Source organism: Chelonoidis abingdonii, chromosome 4, assembly GCF_003597395.2.
Source record: "Chelonoidis abingdonii isolate Lonesome George chromosome 4, CheloAbing_2.0, whole genome shotgun sequence".
Lineage (NCBI taxonomy): Eukaryota > Metazoa > Chordata > Testudines > Testudinidae > Chelonoidis > Chelonoidis abingdonii.
Window position 1 is genome coordinate 43,499,685 of NC_133772.1, and position 21,444 is coordinate 43,521,128.

Sequence of the window (21,444 nt, forward strand, 5' to 3'; positions counted from 1 at the left end):
TTCAGATTGATGAAATTAAGCCATTGTGTGAACAGGAATTTTTGCTTATTTACTTGCTAATTTGCTTGACTGCAGATTAGAGAGTTAGAACCAATTTGCTTTGAAATTTAAGATGGGATGTGTGAATCTCTGTACTTATAATTAAGCCATAGACTTCTTCAGTTCCACATCTACATTAAAAAATATTTTTATTTGTTTTGTTATGGAATTTTAAAATTAGAACTTTATAAAATGGTCAATGGCTTTATTGTATAGCCTTTGATCCAGTTCATGATCAAAAGATCTTGTGATCATCTTAATGAATGTGACATAATTCATCTAGACCATTTTATATTTTTGAACTGCTACACAGATCGCTGACAATCAGCTATGTTGGGTTATAGATCTGCTGAGTCTGTTGGATTTTTTTTTCTTCATGACATTTGCTGAGTTGGGATAAAACCCCTGATTTTCATAAGAGATTCCTAATCAAGCCCAGTTAGGTGAAAGGCCTACCAAGGTTGCCAACCTTCTAATCGAACAAACCCAAACACCCTTGCCCCACCCCTTCCCCAAGGCCATGCCTCTATCCCTCCCCTTCTGAGGCCCTGCCCTCACTCACTTTCACCGGGCTGGGGCAGGGGGTTGGCTGTAGGCTGAGGGGCTTGGAGCATGAGAGAGGGCTCTGAGCTGAGGCAGGGGGTTGGGGGTTCAGGCTCTAGGAGGGAGTTTGGGTGTGGGAGGGACTCATGGCTGGGGGTAAGGGCTCTGGCTGGGGGTACGGGCTCTGGGGTGGGCCAAGGATAAGGGTTTTGGGATACAGGAGGGCCTAAGGCTAGGGCCAAGGGGTTGGAGTGAGGGAAGGGGTGCAGAAGGGAGTGCAGGCTCTGGGAGGGAGTTTGGGTGCTGGAGGGGGCTCAGGGCTAGGACAGAGGGTTGGGGTGCAGGAGAGGGTGAGGGAAGTGTGCAGAGACTCCCTGGCTAAAGACCCTGCCTTAGACCCACTGCGCCACCAACTGGACTTTTAGCAGCCTAATATCTCCCAGATTGCTTGCAATAGCCGTTGGGAGATCGATGCTGATTGCAGCAGACTCCCGGCCAATCTGGGAGGGTTGGCAACCCTACTTATAACTCTGATGGAAAGTACCTTATTCATGGAACTTCACTACAGAAGGAGCTACTAGGGAGAGGTGTGGCCACGAAAAGTGGCAACAGGAGCTGACTCAGTATCCTTGCCTGCACCACCACAGCTCTAGCAGCCTTGTCTCAATTGTAAGATTATTACATGAATGTTAGCTTCATTTTGGCTCTGAGTCCCACACTGTTTTCCAAAGGATAATGATGGCAGACTGATTTGTATTCCTGAGAGAGACTCTAGAAAAAGTCTACAATTAACTTATTTTGTACCTATTAAAATTACTTCGATGTATTTCTTACCTGAGGATTTTTCTCTGAGACTGCAAATGTGCGTGAAAACACTCTTTATTAAAGAGAAGAATTGTTATCTGTTTATACATCCTTGCTAGAGAGAGATGCTTTAATCCAAGTTTTAACATTGATCAGTTCCTCCTGTTAGCATATGCCCTCAATACTGGCTTTATCCAATTGGATATTAGGAACTTATCGACTGAACTTAACTGAGGCCTGGTCTACACTATGCGTTTAAATCGATTTAAAGAGCGTTAAATCGATTTAACGCTGTACCCGTCCACACTATAACGCCCTTTATATCGATATAAAGGGCTCTTTAAATCGATTTCTGTACTCCTCCCCGACGATAGGAGTAGCGCTAAATTCGATATTAACATATCGGATTATGGTTAGTGTGGACGGAAATCGATGTTATTGGCCTCCGGGCGGTATCCCACAGTGCACCACTGACCGCTCTGGATAGCAATCTGAACTCGGATGCACGGGAGGCTAAACAAGGAAAAGCCCCGGGCGAACTTTGAATTACATTTTCCTGTATTGCCTAGCGTGAGCTCTGATCAGCCACGGGTGCGATGCAGTCCAAATCCAAATAGCAGCTCCACACTGGACCGTACGGGAGATACTGGCTGAATCGGCTGTATGGGGAGACAAATCTTTGTATCAGAGCTCCGTTACAGACACACGAAATGCCAAAGCATGTGAAAAAAATCTCCAGGAACACAGCGCTGCGTGACAAGCGTAACACGGAAGCCGGACTCAAATCGGACCCATGGAGGGAGGGGTCAACTGAGGACTCCAGCTATCCACAGTCCACACAGTCTTGAAGTATTTGCATTCTTGCTGAGCTCCAATGTCCTGTAGGGTTTCAAACACAGTGTTCTGTGCTTAGGGAATAGGTCCAGTTTCTTCCTCCCGCCCGCTCCCCCCCCCACACACATGAAAGAAAAGGGAAAAGAAATCATTTCTTGACTTCTTTCAATGTCACCCTTGTGACTGAAGCTGCTGGTAGAGCAATGCTGTGCAGCAGCGAAGGCAGTATCCACTCTCTCCCTCTCCCCCTCCCTGGTGGAGACGGTTGAGTAGGATAGTAACCCGTCTCATGATATCTAACATGTTGAACATGAAGGGCATCAATTCCTGCGTTACTCCCAGTAGATAGGACAGAAACGGCTAATAACTAGCTTTCATCATAGCAACTGGAGGCTTCAGCCCCTCCCTTTCCTCGGTAAAGAAAAGGATTCGTGTACTGCGCTGGAGGTCATAGAAGCAGCATGCTGTGCTCCTCTCCCCACCACCGCTTACTGTCCTGCTGGACTATGCATCGCGCCGGGAGGACTGCCTCCCCCTCATTTTATGTCACTAATCAGTGTTTCTTATTCCTGCATTCTTTATTACTTTCATGACACAAGAAGGCAGGACCACTGCCAGCGTAGCCAGGCAAGGTTGGGGGAGAGGGAAGCAACGGGTGGTTGTTGCAGGGGCACCCCCTGTGGAATACTGACACGGAAGCAGCTGTGCCTCTCTGAACCTGGTCCTCTAATACACTTGCCCCTTATTCTTAGCAGGACTGACTCTATTTTAGAACGCATAAGGAGGGATGTGACTCGGGGAGTCAATCCCAATTTTGTTTGCGTTGCGCTGTCCGGCCGATTTCACGCAGGGCACTCTATGATAGCAGCGGACAGTACAGAAGGGGGAGAGATAACCGTCATTTCATGCCAGTTTACTTCTGGAGCTGACGGTACAGAACGACTGGGTAACATCGCTGCATCATGCCAAAAGCAAGTGAATGCTGCTGTGGTGCGCTGGAAGTATCGCCTCTCTGTCCGCGGCCTTCATACACATACGTCCGGAAAAAAAAAAGCTGAATGGGCTCATGGGTGCCGATGCTATGGCGTCTTGCTCAGGCGCAATCAGGAAAAAAACGGCCTGCGAAGGATTGTCAGCTGCAATGTTTTCCTGGAGGAAGGAATGACTGCATGACATTTACCCAGAACCACCCCACGACAATTAATGATTCAACCCAGAATTCCAGGGGCCAGGGGAGACTTGCGGGAAACTATGGAATAGCTACGAAGAGTAACCACAATGCAACGCTTCAGAAGTCGACATTAGCCTCGGACCATGGACGCACAACGCCGAATTACTGTGCCTAGTGTGGCCGCATGAAATCGAATTTATAATATCAGTTTTATAAAACCGATTTTAGCTAATTCGATATTATCCCGTAGTGTAGACGTGGCCTAAGTCAGTCTTTCCTGTGAAGCAATGTAGTTATGCCTGAGATAAGGCCAGATCCTCAGGCCCTAAGTTAGCAGCAGAGCAGGTCTTGGTTGGTCTACCAATAACAGTGCTATAAAACTAGCAACAGACAGTTATTCAAACATTGGCTTCTCTTTTAGTATCATATTACAATAACAATTTTGAGTGAACAAAGTGCAATTCACACACTACCAGGAGATGGATATAAATATTTTCTGCAGTTGAAAAATGTGCTAATTTGTATTTTTACCATGAGTTTTTAAAAACAAGCCTGGTTCCTGTAGTTGATTTCAACAAAATTTGTGAGTGCTCAGCAAGAGGAGCTAGAGTGCTCAGAACTTTTAATAATCAAGCAACCTATGCTAGAATGAAAATTATACTGAGCATTTTTATATATTTATACAGTACAATGTAATAACTATGCAGATACTACTCTGAACTTTGTTTAACTGTGTATTGTTGGACAGTTACAGGTTTATGCTAAGACCTTTAACTCTCTGTACCCATTTATTCTATCAAAATTAACACAACAGCATCTAACCTGCTTAGGTCCTTTTGAAAATCCCACTGAGACTCTATCTGCATTATTAAGCAACTAAATACTTCTGACAATCTGGCCCAAGGTCCTTGCCCATCTTTGATGTTACTCCTTTTACAAGACAGGAATAACCTGATGGATGCATAACAGCAATCACATTAATGCAAGCTGACTGGGCTTTTGCATTCAAATTTTTCTTTGGCATTATCTTTTTATAGAATTTTTTCCAAAAACAAGAATTTTCACAAATGAAGAGCTTCAGTTTGAAAAATCCTACAATGGGTGACTAAGCTAATCAATTAAACATGTCAATGCAACCTTTCTTCCCCTTCCCCCAAAAAACAAAACAAATAGCCTTGAAAATGAAAAAATGAAAACAACCTCCTCGAAATAGCAAACGCACACCAAGAAATAGGATAGAAAGAGAGAAGAAAAAACTGAAGAACAGACTAAACTCTCATCAAGTTTCCATCCATATTTTTTTTAAATGAAAAATTTCAAATGAAAACAAAATGGTTTTTCAGAAATTTTCATTTTTTTTAAAAAGTGTACTTTTTTACATTTATTGTGTGTGGAAAAACTTTTGATCAGCACTACAATTTAATGGCAACATAGTATAGTTCTTAATATAAATAAATGCTTTGTGTAAAATATAGACTTGTGCATAATTTTGCATCTTTGATTGTAATCAACTGAATATTCATGTCAAAAAATGAATGAAGGCTATGTTAATATTTTCTGTAATGCCATATGTACTTCTCTTTACAGGTGACTGTTACAACTATTGGTTATGGGGATAAGGTACCTCAGACGTGGATAGGAAAGACCATTGCATCTTGTTTTTCTGTGTTTGCTATCTCATTTTTTGCCCTTCCTGCGGTAGGTTCTCTTATGGGTTATTTTCCTGACAGTTTGTTCTTAAATGAATTAATGAACCATTGCATCTTTTATGAATATTTTCAACTTGCCAACATGTTTTTAAAATATCAAAAGTAGCTAAAAAGAATTTTTGTGTTTCCTTATTAGTTTTATACAATGTTCTATTTGGTGCAGTCTACATTTGCTAGAGTTCTCTCTGAAACAGGTTTTTAGCCTGAAAATGAGAGTTTAAATGAGAATACCTTTCTCTTCAGGTTTTAGAGGCGTACAGTACATTAAATTCACATGGTAATCATTTTTGTGAGTGCACTAATGCTGATGTTCTAGTTTTCTAAAGCCCCAATGCATCAAAAGTACTTCAGCATGTGCTTAAGTGTCATTGATGATAATGGGTTTAAATACTGTGCTGGATAGGGATGAATCTAAGCATGTGCTTTGCTGAAACGGGAGATTTAAACCTTTATTAGAATATGCATAGAAGTGTTTTAACAGGTATAAACTTGCATTGTTTTTGTCTGTTCTTTTCCATTCTTATCTTCACCTACCTTTCTATTACTCAGAAATGATCTTTGATAAATAAAATGACTTGTAAAACTATTTCTTTGATCCTGATTTTTTTCTGAATTTAATGTCTTCAGAGATGTTTTCAAAGTAATTATTCTGATGTCTTTATGTTCAAGAACATGCTTATAACTTGCTTGCCAGATTTCCCAGTTAGTTGTAGCTGTAAAATAAACTTATTTTCAGTGTTATTTTGATACAAAGGAGAAATAATTAATCTGTTTTTTTGCTTAGAACAACTAACAAAAGTTAGATGTTGTCCTCCTGGTAATAATAATTGGTTTATAATAAGCCTTGCATGCTTCTACCTTGTCTTAAGAGCATGTTCAAAAAGAAATACTAATGTAGTTAGACAACTGGAATGGGTCTTTGGGTCTACTGCAAACGCTTAATCATTCCAATACTAGCTGTAGCATGGTTCTCTTGTTTAATAGTCATCACCTCTGTGAGCTCTGTTAAATGAATTTCAGAGAGAACAAAATGCATATCCTATTAATTTCTAACTGGAAGATTTGATGAGCAGCAGAGTTCAGTACAGTAAAGCCAAGGTAGCCAGCTGCCCTGTTGTCTTGCCTACACTGGCATAATTAGAACCCACTATTCTCTAGTGGTGCAATTCCAGGGGTAACAGTGGTAGAGGCCATAGTGTAAACAGGTCTCAGTTGTTTTTACCACTGTGGTGTTAAACTTTATGTTAAATGTCTCCACAAAGGAGGTGATAACTAAACAAGTGAACTGGACTACGCTTACTTTTGGAATGGTTTACTAGACCTCATATATTAATTGCTCTTGAGTCAAGTCAGATGACATGGAGGTAGACTCAGCTGAGTCCTGAAAACACTTCAGCTTCCACCACTGCTACCACTGGTGGAGAATGATAGGCCCCAATTTTCCTACTATAGGTGCATCCAAAAAGCTTGCTTATGACTTAATAATACATGGACTTCTCATCACACTGAAGGGGTAGGCAAATTGAGGTAAAGACACTCTTTCAGATTTGACCTTCATCTGCACAAGCATTTATGTGGTTTTCAGGCTGTGAAATACCATCTACACTTATTCTCTAGAGGGCTGATCCAAAGCCGAAAGATTCCCATTGACTTTTATGGGCTTTAAATCAGGTCACAAAAGAACTAACATTTTAAGTTCTAAGAAGAAATACTAACTGAGACTGAAAACTACTGCATATTAAGTCATTTCCCCCAAATAATTAGCTATGTTGTTTATGATACCGAATAAAATTTTATTAATATGATGTAATTTGGCCAGAGTGTTGAAATGTTTTTTTCTAAATGTTAGATCTTTATTTTCTTTCTTCCCTTAGGGAATTCTTGGTTCAGGCTTTGCCCTGAAGGTACAACAGAAACAAAGACAGAAACACTTTAACCGTCAAATCCCAGCTGCTGCATCTCTCATTCAGGTATCTAGACTGCTATATTTTAAATGCATTTATTTTCTCCCTTTTATTTCAGACTGAATGTGTGTTTTTTCAAAGCTGCCTGAAGGATTTGGACACCAAATTCCCATTTAAAAATTAATTGGGAATCCAGATCTCCTAGGTGACTCTGAAAATCCTATCCTTAAAGGGAAAATCATGGCCAGAGCAATTGGAAATATTCTCCACAAAAGACAGTGCAAACAGTTCAGATCAGCTGTTTTAAATTTCTTGCAGAAAAATATCCTGTGATGGTTGTTTGTTTGATACAAGAGTTGTTAGAGCTGATCACCAGTACTCTCATTTCATCTTGTATCAACTACAAATTAGAGCTGTGCAGTTACCAAAATGTCTATTCTACAGAAAATTTTGCATTTTCAATAAAAAAACAAATCAAAACCTATTACAAATACAAACAAAAGGTCAGTTATGCAAAATTTTCCATGGGATGAACACTTTCAAAAAAATTCCAATTTGGAAGAACTAAAATGGAGTTTTTCAAAAATTTCTAGACTGAGCTCTCTGGGCTCCCAGGAAGCCAGCTCACCTGGGAGCCTGGGCAGCCTACCAGGTAGGTTGCCATGGAGATTGGGAGCTCCAGCTTCCAAGAGCCTTGCCAACTGTTAGAGAGCCAGCTTCTCAGGGATTTGACTTTCTAGGAGATCAGGCAGATCACGAAGTCCCATTTTACAGATAGGGACCTGAAGCACAGGATAGGTTAAGTGATGTGCCCAACTAAGGTCATGCAGGGAGTCTGGGCAGAGCGGGGAATTCAACTGAGATTTCTTGAGTCCCAGCCCAGAGGGCTTCCTACCAGGCCATCCTTCCCTCTTCATGTTGTCCTGACCCTGCTTATAGAAAAGAAAAGATGTGGTTAAATAAAGAACATTTCTCCCCCTTTTTTCAAACAATTTAAAATTAGATGGATTGAATTTACTAAATGAGGATTTCCCACAATGCCAAATGATAAATTACCCTTCATTTGTGAAGGAACCTGAACACATCAATAATTTCTCTTTAACTTTCAGGAAAATCACATTTTAGAAGCTCTAACAGTGAATCTATTGTAATAATTGTACTGCTAACATTTATTTTAGACTGCATGGAGGTGCTATGCAGCAGAAAACCCAGACTCTTCTACATGGAAAATATACATAAGAAAACCTGCCAGAAATTATCATTTGATGTCACCTAGTCCAAAATCAAAGAAATCAGTAATGGTATCGGTAAGTAACCCTGGTTTCCTTTCCCATTTTGGTAGTTCAGTGAATACAGTCGCTTGGTAATGAAATGGAATTTGCTCATTCTCCAGAGGCTACAAATTTGTATTTGTATTATAGGATATTGCTTGATCTTAAAGTTTTGTTTTTTAAATGAACATTGGGATTTTCTAGATAGAAACATTTATATCTGTAGTTTACTTTGCTTCAATTCACCGGTTTAATTTTGATGGACATGAGAGTTTTCAGGGACACCACAGTGACATAAGTCACTTATATCAACCAGTAATTGAATACAGGACACTGTGAAATAATGAGCAATGGGAAGATAAAGTGAGCACTTGCCCTTGCAATGGTAAAATACTGTGCTGCTCTCAAATATTATTCTTATGGCTCTATCTGCCCCACTGGTAATAACACAGTGTGTTTATATACAGTAGCCTTTCATGTCAAGTGATCTCAAATAATATATGTTCTTATACAAACACAACTGTGTATATACAGTATAATTAAAATAAATACCTGGTAGGTAGACTGAACTGTACTAGGCAGATAAAATTGAGTTCCACTTGATTTATATGATTTGGGTGTGTTGGATGAAACCTGAAAAAAACGAGGTCCTATTTGCTTTGCCTCAAGCAAGAGGACCAAATCTCCAAAGAGCAAAGGCCCTCCTAAACTTGCATTATGCAAACGTGCACAAACCTGCATTTGAATAATCGTGTCTACAAATACCCATTTGTGTATCCGGCTACCCAGTTTGCATGTTTGTTCTGACAGGCACAAGGGGGCTTCTGCTTGTTAAGGAATTGCCATTCATGGTCCCAGGGTACTACTTTATAAGAATTTTGTCTTTGTGTCCTTGGCTACCATGTCCTGTTCCCTCAACTTTGTGGAGTGTGCTAGTTAGCTGCCTCTTCCTCTCCCTCCACCCCAGAATTAGTTGCACCTCAGTGATATTCTATGTAAATGACTTGTAAAGCACTTCAGAATATTTTGCTATGAGAGTCACTTTGCAAATATACATTTATATTATGCATTACATCACCCATTCCGGTTGCAGCTGTTTTACAGTGCGCTGCAGAAGTATGTAACAGGCTTGCCCAGGAGGTGAAAAAGAATAATGGGCTAGATCCTTACCTGGACTAAATAGGCATAGGTCAATTAATGTCAATAGAGCTATGTCTGATTGCAGCCGTTGAGGATCTGGCCCATCATAGCCATGAAACTGCAAGTGATTTATGTAGGCAGTATGGTAATCTTGTTTTACCTTCTGAAAAATTATTTTGATTTTCTTTCCTAATTTGCCTTTATCAAGCCACTTTTGTCTAGTTTATAATAGCTGAATTAGGAGGATACTATGTTTATTTTAAATGGGTTATCCAATAAAGTTTGTAATATACATAACTCATTGTTGAATTAGGAGGTTTTGTACTAATAATTCCAATATGTATGATCCTAGGAATTATCCTGTTTAAAAAAAATCATCTTGCGAAATAAGATGGCAAATGATAATGAGAATAACTATCTAATATTTGTAGTGCCTTTTCTTGAGGAATCCTAAACCACTCTGCATCCTTTTACTGAGGGAATTTTGCAAACTACATACTAGAGAGAAGCTGAAATCTCAACCTGAAATCAGCGCTCCTTCAGATTTCAGTGAGGGATTGGATTTCAGTCCTGATCTCCTATCTCTACAGTTTTAGTTGCAGGTTAATTCTAAACTTGGACGTGGTCTATTTTCAGGCTATGGTTCAAATGAAGCCAAAATCAAACCAGTGATTTTGTGAGATTTCTGTCATTTGTGACTGAGTGAAGTCTGACCAGAACAGCTAAAACCATCAGATTTGAACCCAAAACCTTTATGAAACCTTAACTGCATCTGAATACTGCTTATCTCCACTAAATATACAAAAGGTGAATGCCAGTAGAAAAACTCAGATTCACGTTTGGATCTGATTGTCAAAGTTCAAGAAGTTTCAGATCCAATGTTCTGTTTTTGATTTTGCTCTAATAATATACCACACACACACACACACACACACACACACACACACACACACACACACACACACACACACACACACACACACACACACACACACACACACAAATGTAGAAATTATTTAAAGTTGCAAAATCAAACAGTAAAAACTCAGGAAATGCTAGAATTAAAATTGCTTGTGCAACCTTAATTCTGCACCCTTGCAAGTATGTATTATTATATAATTGTATGACCACATAATATTATTTCCATAGACCCCTGCCTGATTCAGTGCACAGGATGATGCTCAGTGAATGCAGCCAGGGTTGTGTATGAATGAATGAGGCTAAGAAGTGAAGTGTGGAGTATGAGGCTTGGCTCAACAAACAAGGGTTGTGAAGGTTATAAATACCAGTTAGTAAAAATTGAGATATGTCTACAGCTCATCGTCTCCTGGCTTCTAGCCCAGTGCACCTTCCCATAGATAAAAGGGAATTTTGTTGGGAAAAGCAATGGGAAAATTCATTTTGTCTGTGTCTTGCCTGTTTGATGGTTCCATTCTATGCAGCATACTGAAGAAAGACTGTGACGAGCATGCTCAGTGTGGGTGGAAGCTTGGATGATATAACAAGCTGTTGGCAAGCTCTGTTGATCAGAACAGACTGCTGGTGGCAATATTCAATATCTTGGAACTCTGCCACATCTGAATGGATTTTTGTGCATACATCAAAAGGCACCTACTTGACCCCAGAACTGCCCCTCTGCTAAATTTCAAACTTGTGCCATATACCACTGGAAGCATTAGAATTCTATAAAAACTTATCTTGACTCTTAAAAAACAAACAAACCCCACAGGGGAGATGTTAGGTAACCTTCATATATAGGAATAACATCTCAGCTGAAATACAGCTGTTTCTGAAGTGAAATATGATCACCGTTTTAACAATAGAAAGTAACACAAATGTTGAGGACCATGAAGCATGTCCCCCATGGTGTAGCATGGCACTGCAGTCAACCGGCCACAGTTTCCCTCCTGAGTTTTCAGTGACTTCCTTGGTCATCAGCATGGTTTCATTTGCTGAGGTGAGTTGGCCCTCCAGCTAAGTCTCAAAAGTCCACACCTTCTAGGCTATTCAGAGTCTAAAGGAAAACACTAATCTTTCATCATGGATCTGTGCCAGGCACACGGTAGTCTGACCCTTTTTTTCCCAAGCTCAACTTCAAGCCCTCCTGGGCTCTGGTTAGTCCAGGGGTAGGCAACCTATGCCACGCGGGCAGAAGGCAGCAAGCGAGCTGATTTTCAGTGGCACTCACACTGCCCGGGTCCTGGCCACTGGTCTGGGGGCTCTGCATTTTAATTTAATTTTAAATGAAGCTTCTTAAACATTTTTTAAATCTTATTTACTTTACATACAGCAATAGTTTAGTTATATATTATAGACATAGAAAGAGACCTTCTGAAAATGTTAAAATGTATTACTGGCATGCGAAACCTTAAATTAGAGTGAAAAAATGAAGACTCGGCACACCACTTCTGAAAAGTTGCCGACCCTTGGGTTAGTCCTTTCCTCCTCCCCTTAACAACAAGGCTCATTGCACCCTCTGCCAGAGTGGCAGCATAGACGGAATCCATACCCACCTTCTACAATGAGTTCCAGGCCCTAGGAGCCCTAAATAAAAGGTCTTTCTGCTCCCTGTAGCCAGAGCCTGATTTACACCTTCTGTACCGCTAGGAACAGCATCTTCAGCACCCCTCCTGCCTACAGCTGACCTTCATGTTTTCCTTAAAAAATTAAACATTTAACCCACTTTTAACTTTTAGGCACCTCTAGAACGCCGGCACCCCTAGGCATGTGCCTAATGTGTCTAATTGGAAATCTGGCCCTGCCTGTAACCACAAGCTGCCCTGCTTCTTCTTCACATGCCTCTTATCCTCCTTGGGCTCAACCTTCTTTGCCCCTAAAACAGAGTGACCACAGCCCTCCTTCCTGGGGCTATGCTGTAATCCTTATTAGCTTTCCTGGCTTACCCTCATGGGGGTTCAGTTTCTGCTCCAGGGAGCGCTCCCTCTGAGCCTTCCTAGACTCTAGATTCGTGAATGCTATTCCTCACTCCCTTCAGTCATCTTGTGACTGAGCTCCATGCAGTTGTTCTATGAGTTGAGTGTTAGTCACCTGACTAAACACCTGACCTCCATTCCCAGCTTGACAGCTGATTCTCCCATAGAACACTTTTCCTTAAAGGGCCATGCCTTAGAACAGGGTTTTGCTGATCCAGGCCCTGCTGACCTTAAAGGTGAAAGGCTACAAATGAGAAATGAAAGATAGTACTATAATCCAACTGAAACTGGAAGAATTCAGGTGGGCAGACTGCATTTACTCAGCTTAGAATTTGGCCAGGACACCAGGATTAATATCCTACTCTTGTGAACATTGTCATGGGAGTTTTTAATGAAAACAAATGGTCAGATCCCCACTGTGGTTAATCTAATCAAGTAAATTTCACTATTGAGGAGGCACTCCTAGTGTGTGTTCTTACAAGAGATCTAATTTGTGTTCATATTTTTAGGTGAAGAAGAAGTTTAAGACTGAGAAGGACAATGGACCTTCTTCTCCAGATAAAATGTTAACTGTTCCACATATCACTTATGACCATGTGATGGATGATAGGAAGTCTGACTTTAATATTGATGCATATGAAAATTCTGGTAAGAAAATCCTTTATAACATACCTTAAAATACTGGGCTATGCATTAATTACACTAAGGATCCTAATCATGATGGTTAAAAGCGTGTATGTGTAGGAGAGGGGATTGTGGTACTACCTCCTCCCTTCCCCTTTCTTAGGAGTCCAAACAAGGATTATTTTCTGTTTGGCTTTGGCCACTGGCTAGTCTGGATGAGGTCCAATAGCTCTCCTCATGAAAATGCTCCACTGCAGGTAGGCCATGGTTGAAGGTTTCTCCTATCTGGCAGGAGAGCTAAATTCTCTGCAACTGATGCCAGAGCCACCTGGTACTTAAGTCAATAAGAGGTACTGTAGTTGGCCACCAACTCATCCTCCTCATCCCCTCTTGAGGTCCCTTCCAATCCTATGATTCTATGATCTCTTCCCAGACTAAATTCAAGTGAGCCATATCTCCAGTATGCTTACACCCAAACTTTAAACAATGACCCATGGCTGCTCTTGAAATCTGGTTTATCACTGCAAACCATGTATGCCCTCTTCCCCTCCTGGGGTTGGTTTTGGAGTTAGAAAGCTATTACTTCAAGTTCATATAATGTAGTATTATAATAATATCATTTAGCTGTTATATATAGCACTTTTCATAAATGCAGATGGTCTTCTGTGTAATTCATCAGTGTAGATTTCTTTTGTGAGATGGAGCCATACAGAAGGAGAACAGAACCTGTTTTATAGTCCTGTTGCAACTAGAATCTTGTTGCTCTTAAAGTTACACTGTAAATTCATCAGTTATTTTACATATGATTTCTTTTTAAAGTTACTAGCATATTGTATTAAAATCTGTTAACTTCTGTGTTTTAATTCTGGTAAAAAGAATGTTAACTGAAGCAAATGAGGTATAATTTTTAAAGGTACATTTTACAGATCATATAGATTTTTAAGCTCTTAAATTTTTTATTTAGAGAGTTGGCTGACTTTGTTTAAATTTAATAGTCATTAAAATGAGGAGGAGATTGCAGTGTTATTGAAACCAGGCATATTTTAGTTGAGGCAGGAAGTCTAATGTCCTTATGTCATTCTGGTGCACGACAGTCCTGATCCACATCTTCCCTGCTTTTTCATTCCTCCTGGGCTTCTCTTGAGTAACAATTGCCACTTAAACTCTGTTGTGCCAAACACTATTGTAATTAGCAGGTGAACAAGGATAAAGTTGACTCTGTGGATCAACCATTGAGAAATATCTTTCTGCGAAACAGCACAGTGTGAGAGCTTTATGAATGCCTACATTTGCCAGGTCCCATCTTTGAAATTTTTGAGATCCTATATCTACTAAGGAGCCATATGATTTGCAGGCAAATACTAGTGCCCCTTCAGTATCAACACTTTAGCTGTCAATCAAAAGTTTTCCTCTTATTTCTTCTGACACTTATTTTCTCTCCTTTTTATCTGTGTTCTGTCCTCTCAAAACTCTTACAAGTATACAGGACAAACAGGAATGTTCAAGTGGCTTGGTAAGTTGAGGAAAATAATTTTATATACAGCATGCCAGACTTTGACATTTAACATAGTTTGCAATGCTCTTGTATGTGTCTAGTAGCTTGCTATAATCCCTTCACTACACAAGACACCGTGCCAGACAAAAATGTGCATTCTCACTCATCTGTTCACAATCACAATATAATTAAAAAGCAGACTATCGTGATGCTCTTTCATAAAATACTTGTTTATTAAGTGGCAGACACCCTCCATTCCCTTGCATCATTCTTAATCAAGTTATTCACCTTTCGAAAGATGACCAAACAACCAGTTATTGAACCCAGACCATTTCCTAAACAAATAATGGGGCACCGGCAAAATTTCCAGGCACAACCTTCTATGTCATTCACACAAAAATGCATGTGCGAGTGTTGCATCTATAAAAATGCACTTAGGCATCAGCGAAGATGGATTGGCCCTTAAAAATTAAATAATCCACTTTATCTTTTTTACAGAAAATAGCTACGGTCTGGATTCTTTGTCCCTTTAAGTCATTATGTCAATCTGCTTTTTCTAAGTATGCTCATGGCGGAGTTTTCTTATGAGTGTTTCCTTATAACCCTTTCAATGAGTGATTTCGAAATATTTTTAGAACAAGGGCTGTGCTAAACCGTTACGGCTTTAGTGAGAGTACCGCGAGGCCCCACTTACAGTGAGGGCTGTCTCTGCAACCATTGAAGACAATGGCCAACAGCCATTGACTTGAGTAGTAGAGAATTGAGTCCAAGTGCTCCAGAACTTGGTTTATGCTGTCCAAAAATGTACAGGGCTGAATTCTCTACCTGGCCCACACAGAACTCGGGCACAGTGGTGATGCAGGGAAGGGGTGGGGGAGAGATAACAGGGAGCTAATTCTAGCTCCCTGATTCTGCTCTGCCCAGCCCTGGTGCAACTTCAAACTGCAGGGGGAATGGAGATGTATCTTTAATTTGCACCCATGAAGAATCATCATAACAGAGTCTCTCTCCCATACATTTCCCCTCCTTACCCAAGAAGTGCAGTTCTAATGGTGGAATAGGTAGAGGAGAAGAGGAGTAGGAACAGCATAGTCACCTGTGCTTGCTTTGTCACCAAGAGATTCCCCCAACACAGGGAATTCTCAGAGAGGGCTCTCCAACAAGTATAAAGTCATTTTGTATTTCCTACGCAGGCATTAAGTGAACTTGGTGGACCTGAGAATCTGGTCCCCAGTGTCCTCAAAATGGTTTAAGGGGAGAAAGGAAGAAAGAGAGAAGAGAAGTATATATTTTGTACCTGAGTCTAGCATGGATACAATTATACACAAAAAAAGCTACATTAAAATAACATTATGGTTGCAAAGTGAAGCATTCCAAAGGTAGGAAATGCCAGAATTAAAGTTACCTGTGCAACCTTAGGGATAGTCATGCTCAGCCCCTGCAACACCAGGCTGCAGCATGCTGAATTGTTCTATGACATGGTACATTTGCAGTCCAGTCACCACATTGGAGCGGTAAAGGAATGGCGCATGCTCCATGCAGATGGAATCTTTGAAGAATTTAGCTGCCAAACTCTGGTACATCTCTTCTGCGCCTGTGAGCATGACTGAGGTGGAGTCTCATAAATTGAGCAGTTTTTCAAGGGAACAGCAAAAGACACATCCCTGACATCAGGAGGACACACCACTGCAAAGCATGGGAGGTACCACAGTTTGTCAACAAAACAACTGCAAGAATGGTTTGAATGATGGCAAAACAACATATTTTTAGCTAATCTCTTTCTTGGAAACAGCTGAAACATTTGAGCTGAAACTTTCCCAAGAAATTCAGCCTGAGGCAGACACCTAGTATGGGAAATTTCAGCCCAAATGTTAAAGTATGGCAAGGCTATTAGCAATTGAGAGCAAGTTGTTATAATGGGAAATGTCCACCTATAATATAATGTACTTAAGAGTCAAAAAATGACAGGAAGTTACACTGTTACCTCCAAGGGCCAGACTGAGTCTGGTCCTTATTCGGTTATACAGTTGTGAGAGGTAACACACAAGGAGACTTATCTTGCTGGCACTTGTATGAACTGCAGAAATGTCAGGCAGAATTACCTTCCCTGCACTCAGGGGAATAGAAGGGAGGCTCCATCCCTATTCCCTGGGGGCACATGGCTCCACAAAGGGGACAAGGAGAAGGCATAGCTATGGCCACACCATACTGCAGAACAGGCTAGGTGCATGAGGGAATATTAATCTACAGCCCATAAGAGTTTAGCAGTAGATCTTATTCCACTGTGCATGGGAAGGTAGAAGGAGGCAGAATGCCTCCCCTTCTGAGGACTTAGTTTAAAATGATACTAAAAAGAGGCAGAAAATACTCATCAAAGCATTTTACTTATATTTAATCAATAGTAAATGAAAAGACTTGCATTAAAACTCATTTCCTCAGTGGTTTTCCCTTTTTAGTTTTAAAGATCACAGGTGCAACACAGACTTTGCATTAAAGACAGACATGTTGCAGTCTCTCCAGCTGTCTCTTTTTTTCTCCTCCTTTTTCTATCTCTTGTGTACATCTGTGCTGTGACTCAGACCGTCAGCAATCCTGGGCATCTCTTTCCGCACAGCAGTCGTCCTCCAGTGCTCCTCCTTCTCCAGGTAACGCCCCCATTTCAATGATCTGTCTTCTTTGGAACTGCCAGTATTTCAATCTTTGCATTGCAAAGTTTTTTTGCCCATTATCTGAGGTAAAATTAGGTTTTACCCCTTCTCCCCCACCCTGCCCTCCAAAAATGTTGATTTTTTTTCCCAGTGGAAATTTTAATATTGAAAAATTTCAGCTGAAAACCAAAATATTTTGTTTTTCAGGCATTCCATTTTTTTAACAAAAAATCAAAATGTTCCACAGAGAGCAGACACTATTCATTTAATTGAAAAAGAGTTAAAATGGAAAATTTTAAATCAGCCCTATAAAAGAGTTAATCTACTTGCCCGTTGTATGTAAGCTGATAGTAAAATCATAAAACTCGAGTTGATTTCTTGAAATATCCTCTATTAATATATTGTAAAACATTTTTATTAGAGTACTTAGGTATCCCTGTACAAATACCATACTGTTGGAAAAAATCCTGTATAAATCTAGTGCTTGCTCCTCCAATCATTGGGATATTTAGGGATGCAGAAACTTGTAAGTTTTCCAATTCTAATGGTTATAATGTTTTCCCTACAACTTAGACTAAATGTTCCTCTCTGCCTTTCTTGTCTATTTTCTGCTCTTGTCCATTCATGAACATCGATTCCTTTGTTTACAAAAAAATCCTCTTTTTATTTTTTTTTACATATTTGTAAACAGTAATATCTAATACTTGAGAGGAAGCATGTCCAGTGGTGAGGACCTAGGATTTTGAGAAATCCGGGTGTCAAGTCCCTGCTCCTCCATAGATTTCCTATGTGACCTTGGGCAAGTCCTTTAGCCTTTCTGGGCTTCCCATCGTCATTTGTAAAAACCTATTTCACAGTGAGAATAAGTACGTTAAAAATTGTGAGTTGGTGAGATATTGCCGTATAGTTACCTCATATGAGTAGACCAAGAGCCAACCATTTACTGATTTTATTTTTTTATATCTCACATTAGGTTTGTAAGTATCCATACCGTGGGGGCGTTTGAGCAGGGAGACAGTAATTCATGGTTTTGGTACAGATTTTTTTTTTAAGTTTTGAATTTCTCTGACCTTCTCCAGAGTTCTTTGGTCTGAAGTTAGTACAGATTTTTCACTAGATCAGGTTTGCTTCTGCTTGCTTATAGGAAGCAGTTGTGCACCGGCGCTAGGGAGTAGGAGTGGGTGCTTCAGACAAGGACTGGCCATGAGCTGTCCCTAAGTAGTTTCCAGAAAATTCCAGGGGAAACAAACAGGCAATAGCTTCACATTAAAATAAATATAATGCCCATGTTATTATCTCCTTGTTACTCTCAGGAGAGAGAGTATCTTTATATTTTTCAAATCAAGTTGGGGACAACCTTAATTTCTTCTTTCCTTTTTCATCTGTCATTTCTGTCTTAAACAGAAAAGCAATAATTGTAACAATCCAACAATTACAAGTCCTCTTGCAAGCAATGTCTCATGTGGGTACAGTAAACAAGTGCTTGGCAAGCACTCAGCGGCGGCTCCAGGCACCAGCGCTCCAAGTGCATGCCTGGGGCAGCAAGCCGCGGGATGCGCCCTGTCAGTCCCTGCCAGGGCGGCAGTCAGGCAGCCTTTGGCGGCTTGCCTGTGGGAGGTCCGCCGGTCCCGCGGATTCGGTGGCAATTTGGGCGGCGGGTACGCTGAAGCTGCGGGACCGGCGGACCTCCCACAGGCACGTCGCCGAATCCGCGGAACCAGGGACCTCCCACAGGCAAGACGTCGAAGGCAGCCTGCCTGCCATGCTTGGGGCAGAAAAAAGGCTAGAGCTGCCCCTGCAAGCACGGCATGTGGCTGTAAGTTCGATAGCACTGTCGTTAGTAATCAGAATGCGTGAAGAGACTTTTATATTTCTCCTTAGGAAACTGGTGAGTTTTCATCCATGCCTGACAGAACACTGAATGTTCAGTATTTATTTAGTAACAGCCAAAGAAGTCAGTTTAACAAAAAATATTTAAGGCCCTGTAAAATTGTACATTTTCAGCTGGAATTCTTCTGCTCTTTTCCATAACCTCTGTCCTGAATGTGGCTGTGTTAATCCAACGGATATTACTCAGAATAAAAAGCTGATGCTGAAGTTCACTGCTATTTGCTATATAATTCTCATTGTGTTAGTGCTAATATTGGTCCTAGAGTGATACTGTGGTCAAGGAACGCTGCTTTTAAGCAGCTAGTACTGGAGCAAAACCTTGCTGTATTTTTAAATTTTTCCAGATGTTCCCTATCTTGCTCCTGTTGAAGTCAGTGAAAGCAAAACCCCCATTAAGTTCATTGGGAACAGGATCATGCACTTGATCTACTCCTTACAAATAAAATGACCAAGAATTGTGAGTTGATCCCCTCCCTACACCTCCTGATTTGGGCTATAAGCCCTATAGTCGATGGGATACAGTCATCAAAAGAGGTATAAATTGATGACATACTTTAATTTCAGGGTTATAAATCTTCCAAGGCCTGTGTGCATTGTGAAATGTTCATGAAATGTTCATGACTTCTGGGATACAAGGCATAGCGGACCTGTGCTCTAAGAAACTTGCATTTGTGTTTAATTATGTATTTCTGTGGTGTTCATTTTATTTTGTGTTTTATTCTTATTTCTGTATGTTGCTGCTTACTGTCAGACTGTTAAGTGCCTTGACAAGTATGAGAGATGCTCTGTTAATGAATAAATACATATTTCATAGAACGATATAGCTAGTTGCCCAGGATATGGTTGCTGTAAAGTGTCCACCACTATCAACATTTGTTCAGCTATTAAAGAATGTTGTTTCATGTTATTTCCTACTATTTGTTTGTATAACATCATGCACATTTATGGTGCTGTATAAATATTAAAATGTGATGTATAAGGAAATTCTATCACTGAGTGCTAATCATGGGTAAACATTTACTTTTTAATGTCTGCCATTGTAATTATACTCTAGAAAGTTGTTTTAAGGATGAAACATGAGGTAGAAATTACTTTAAAAGAGAGAATTAAATTCTTCCATTGGTTATGCTCATGTATTGTTGCCTGAGCATAAATAAGATCGGGAAATGGTCCATAGTGTGTCAGATTCTTATCAGACAATATTTCTTAGTATCACATCTAAAGTATCCATCACTGTAGTATCTGCATGTTCTTTATTTAAATGCTCAAATATCAGGGACACACACAAATGGGAAATAGGTCTCTACTCCTGTGCTTCCCAGACAATGATCATTTTAACACAAATGGAAAATTTTGTATTAGCTACCTGAACTGGAGATTCTTGCACTGCAGCTTCTCCTTTGCTATAGGATTTGGCATTAGGACATCACATGAAGGAAAATCTGGGGAACTACAGAATGGTCAGCCTCACTTCAGTCCCTGGAAATATCATAGAGCAGGTTCTCAAGGAATCTATTTTGAAGCACTTGGAGGAGAGGAAGGTGATCAGGAACAGTCAGCATGGATTCACCAAGGGCAAGTCATGCCTGACCAACCTGATTCCCTTCTATGATGAGATAACTGGCTCTGTGGATATGGGGAAAGCAGTGGACCTGATATATTTTGACCTTAGCAGAGCTTTTGATATGGTCTCCCAAAGTATTCTTGCCAGGAAGTTAAAAAAGTATGGATTGGATAAATGGACTATAAGGTGGATAGAAAGCTGGCTAGATCATTGGGCTCAATGGGTAGTGGTCAACAACTCAATGTCTAGTAGACAGCAGGTATCAAGCAGAGTGCCCCAGGGGCCGGTTTTGGGGCCGGTTTTGTTCAACATCTTCATTAATGATCTGGATGATAGGATGGATTGCACCCTCAGCATGTTCGCAGATGACACTATGCTGGGGGAAGCGGTAGATACCCTGGAAGGTAGGGATAGAGTCCAGTGTGACCTAGACAAATTGGAGGATTGGGCCAAAAGAAATCTGATGAGGTTCAACAAGGACAAGTGCAGAGTTCTGCACTTAGGATGGAAGAATCCCATGCACTGCTTCAGGCTGGGGACCAACTGGCTAAGCGGCAGTTCTGCAGAAAAGGACCTAGGGATTACAGTGAATGAGAAGCTGGATATGAGTCAACAGTGCGCCCTTGTTGCCAAGAAGCCTAACGGCATATTGGGCTGCATTAGTAGGAGTGTTGCTGGCAGATTGAGGGAAGTGATTATTCCCCTCTATTCGGCACTGGTGAAGCCACATCTGGAGTATTGCATCCAGTTGTGGGCCCCCCACTACAGAAAGGATATGGACAAATTGGAGGGATTCCAGTGGAGAGCAAAGAAAATGATTAGAGGTCTGGGGCACATGACTTATGAGGAGAGGCTGAGGGAACTGGACTTGTTTA

At 40.7% G+C, this 21,444-nt stretch overlaps 1 protein-coding gene across 1 annotated transcript in view; it reads left to right on the top strand.

Moving 5' to 3' along the window:
• The window catches only part of KCNQ1 (potassium voltage-gated channel subfamily Q member 1), a 557,035-nt gene that overhangs the window by 194,057 nt on the left and 341,534 nt on the right, over positions 1-21,444 (top strand). Inside the window, exons 7-10 of the mRNA XM_032770377.2 lie at positions 4,979-5,089; positions 6,975-7,070; positions 8,183-8,311; positions 12,858-12,996. Coding sequence (XP_032626268.1) covers positions 4,979-5,089; positions 6,975-7,070; positions 8,183-8,311; positions 12,858-12,996 — 475 coding nt within the window. The remainder of the gene's footprint in view (positions 1-4,978; positions 5,090-6,974; positions 7,071-8,182; positions 8,312-12,857; positions 12,997-21,444) is intronic.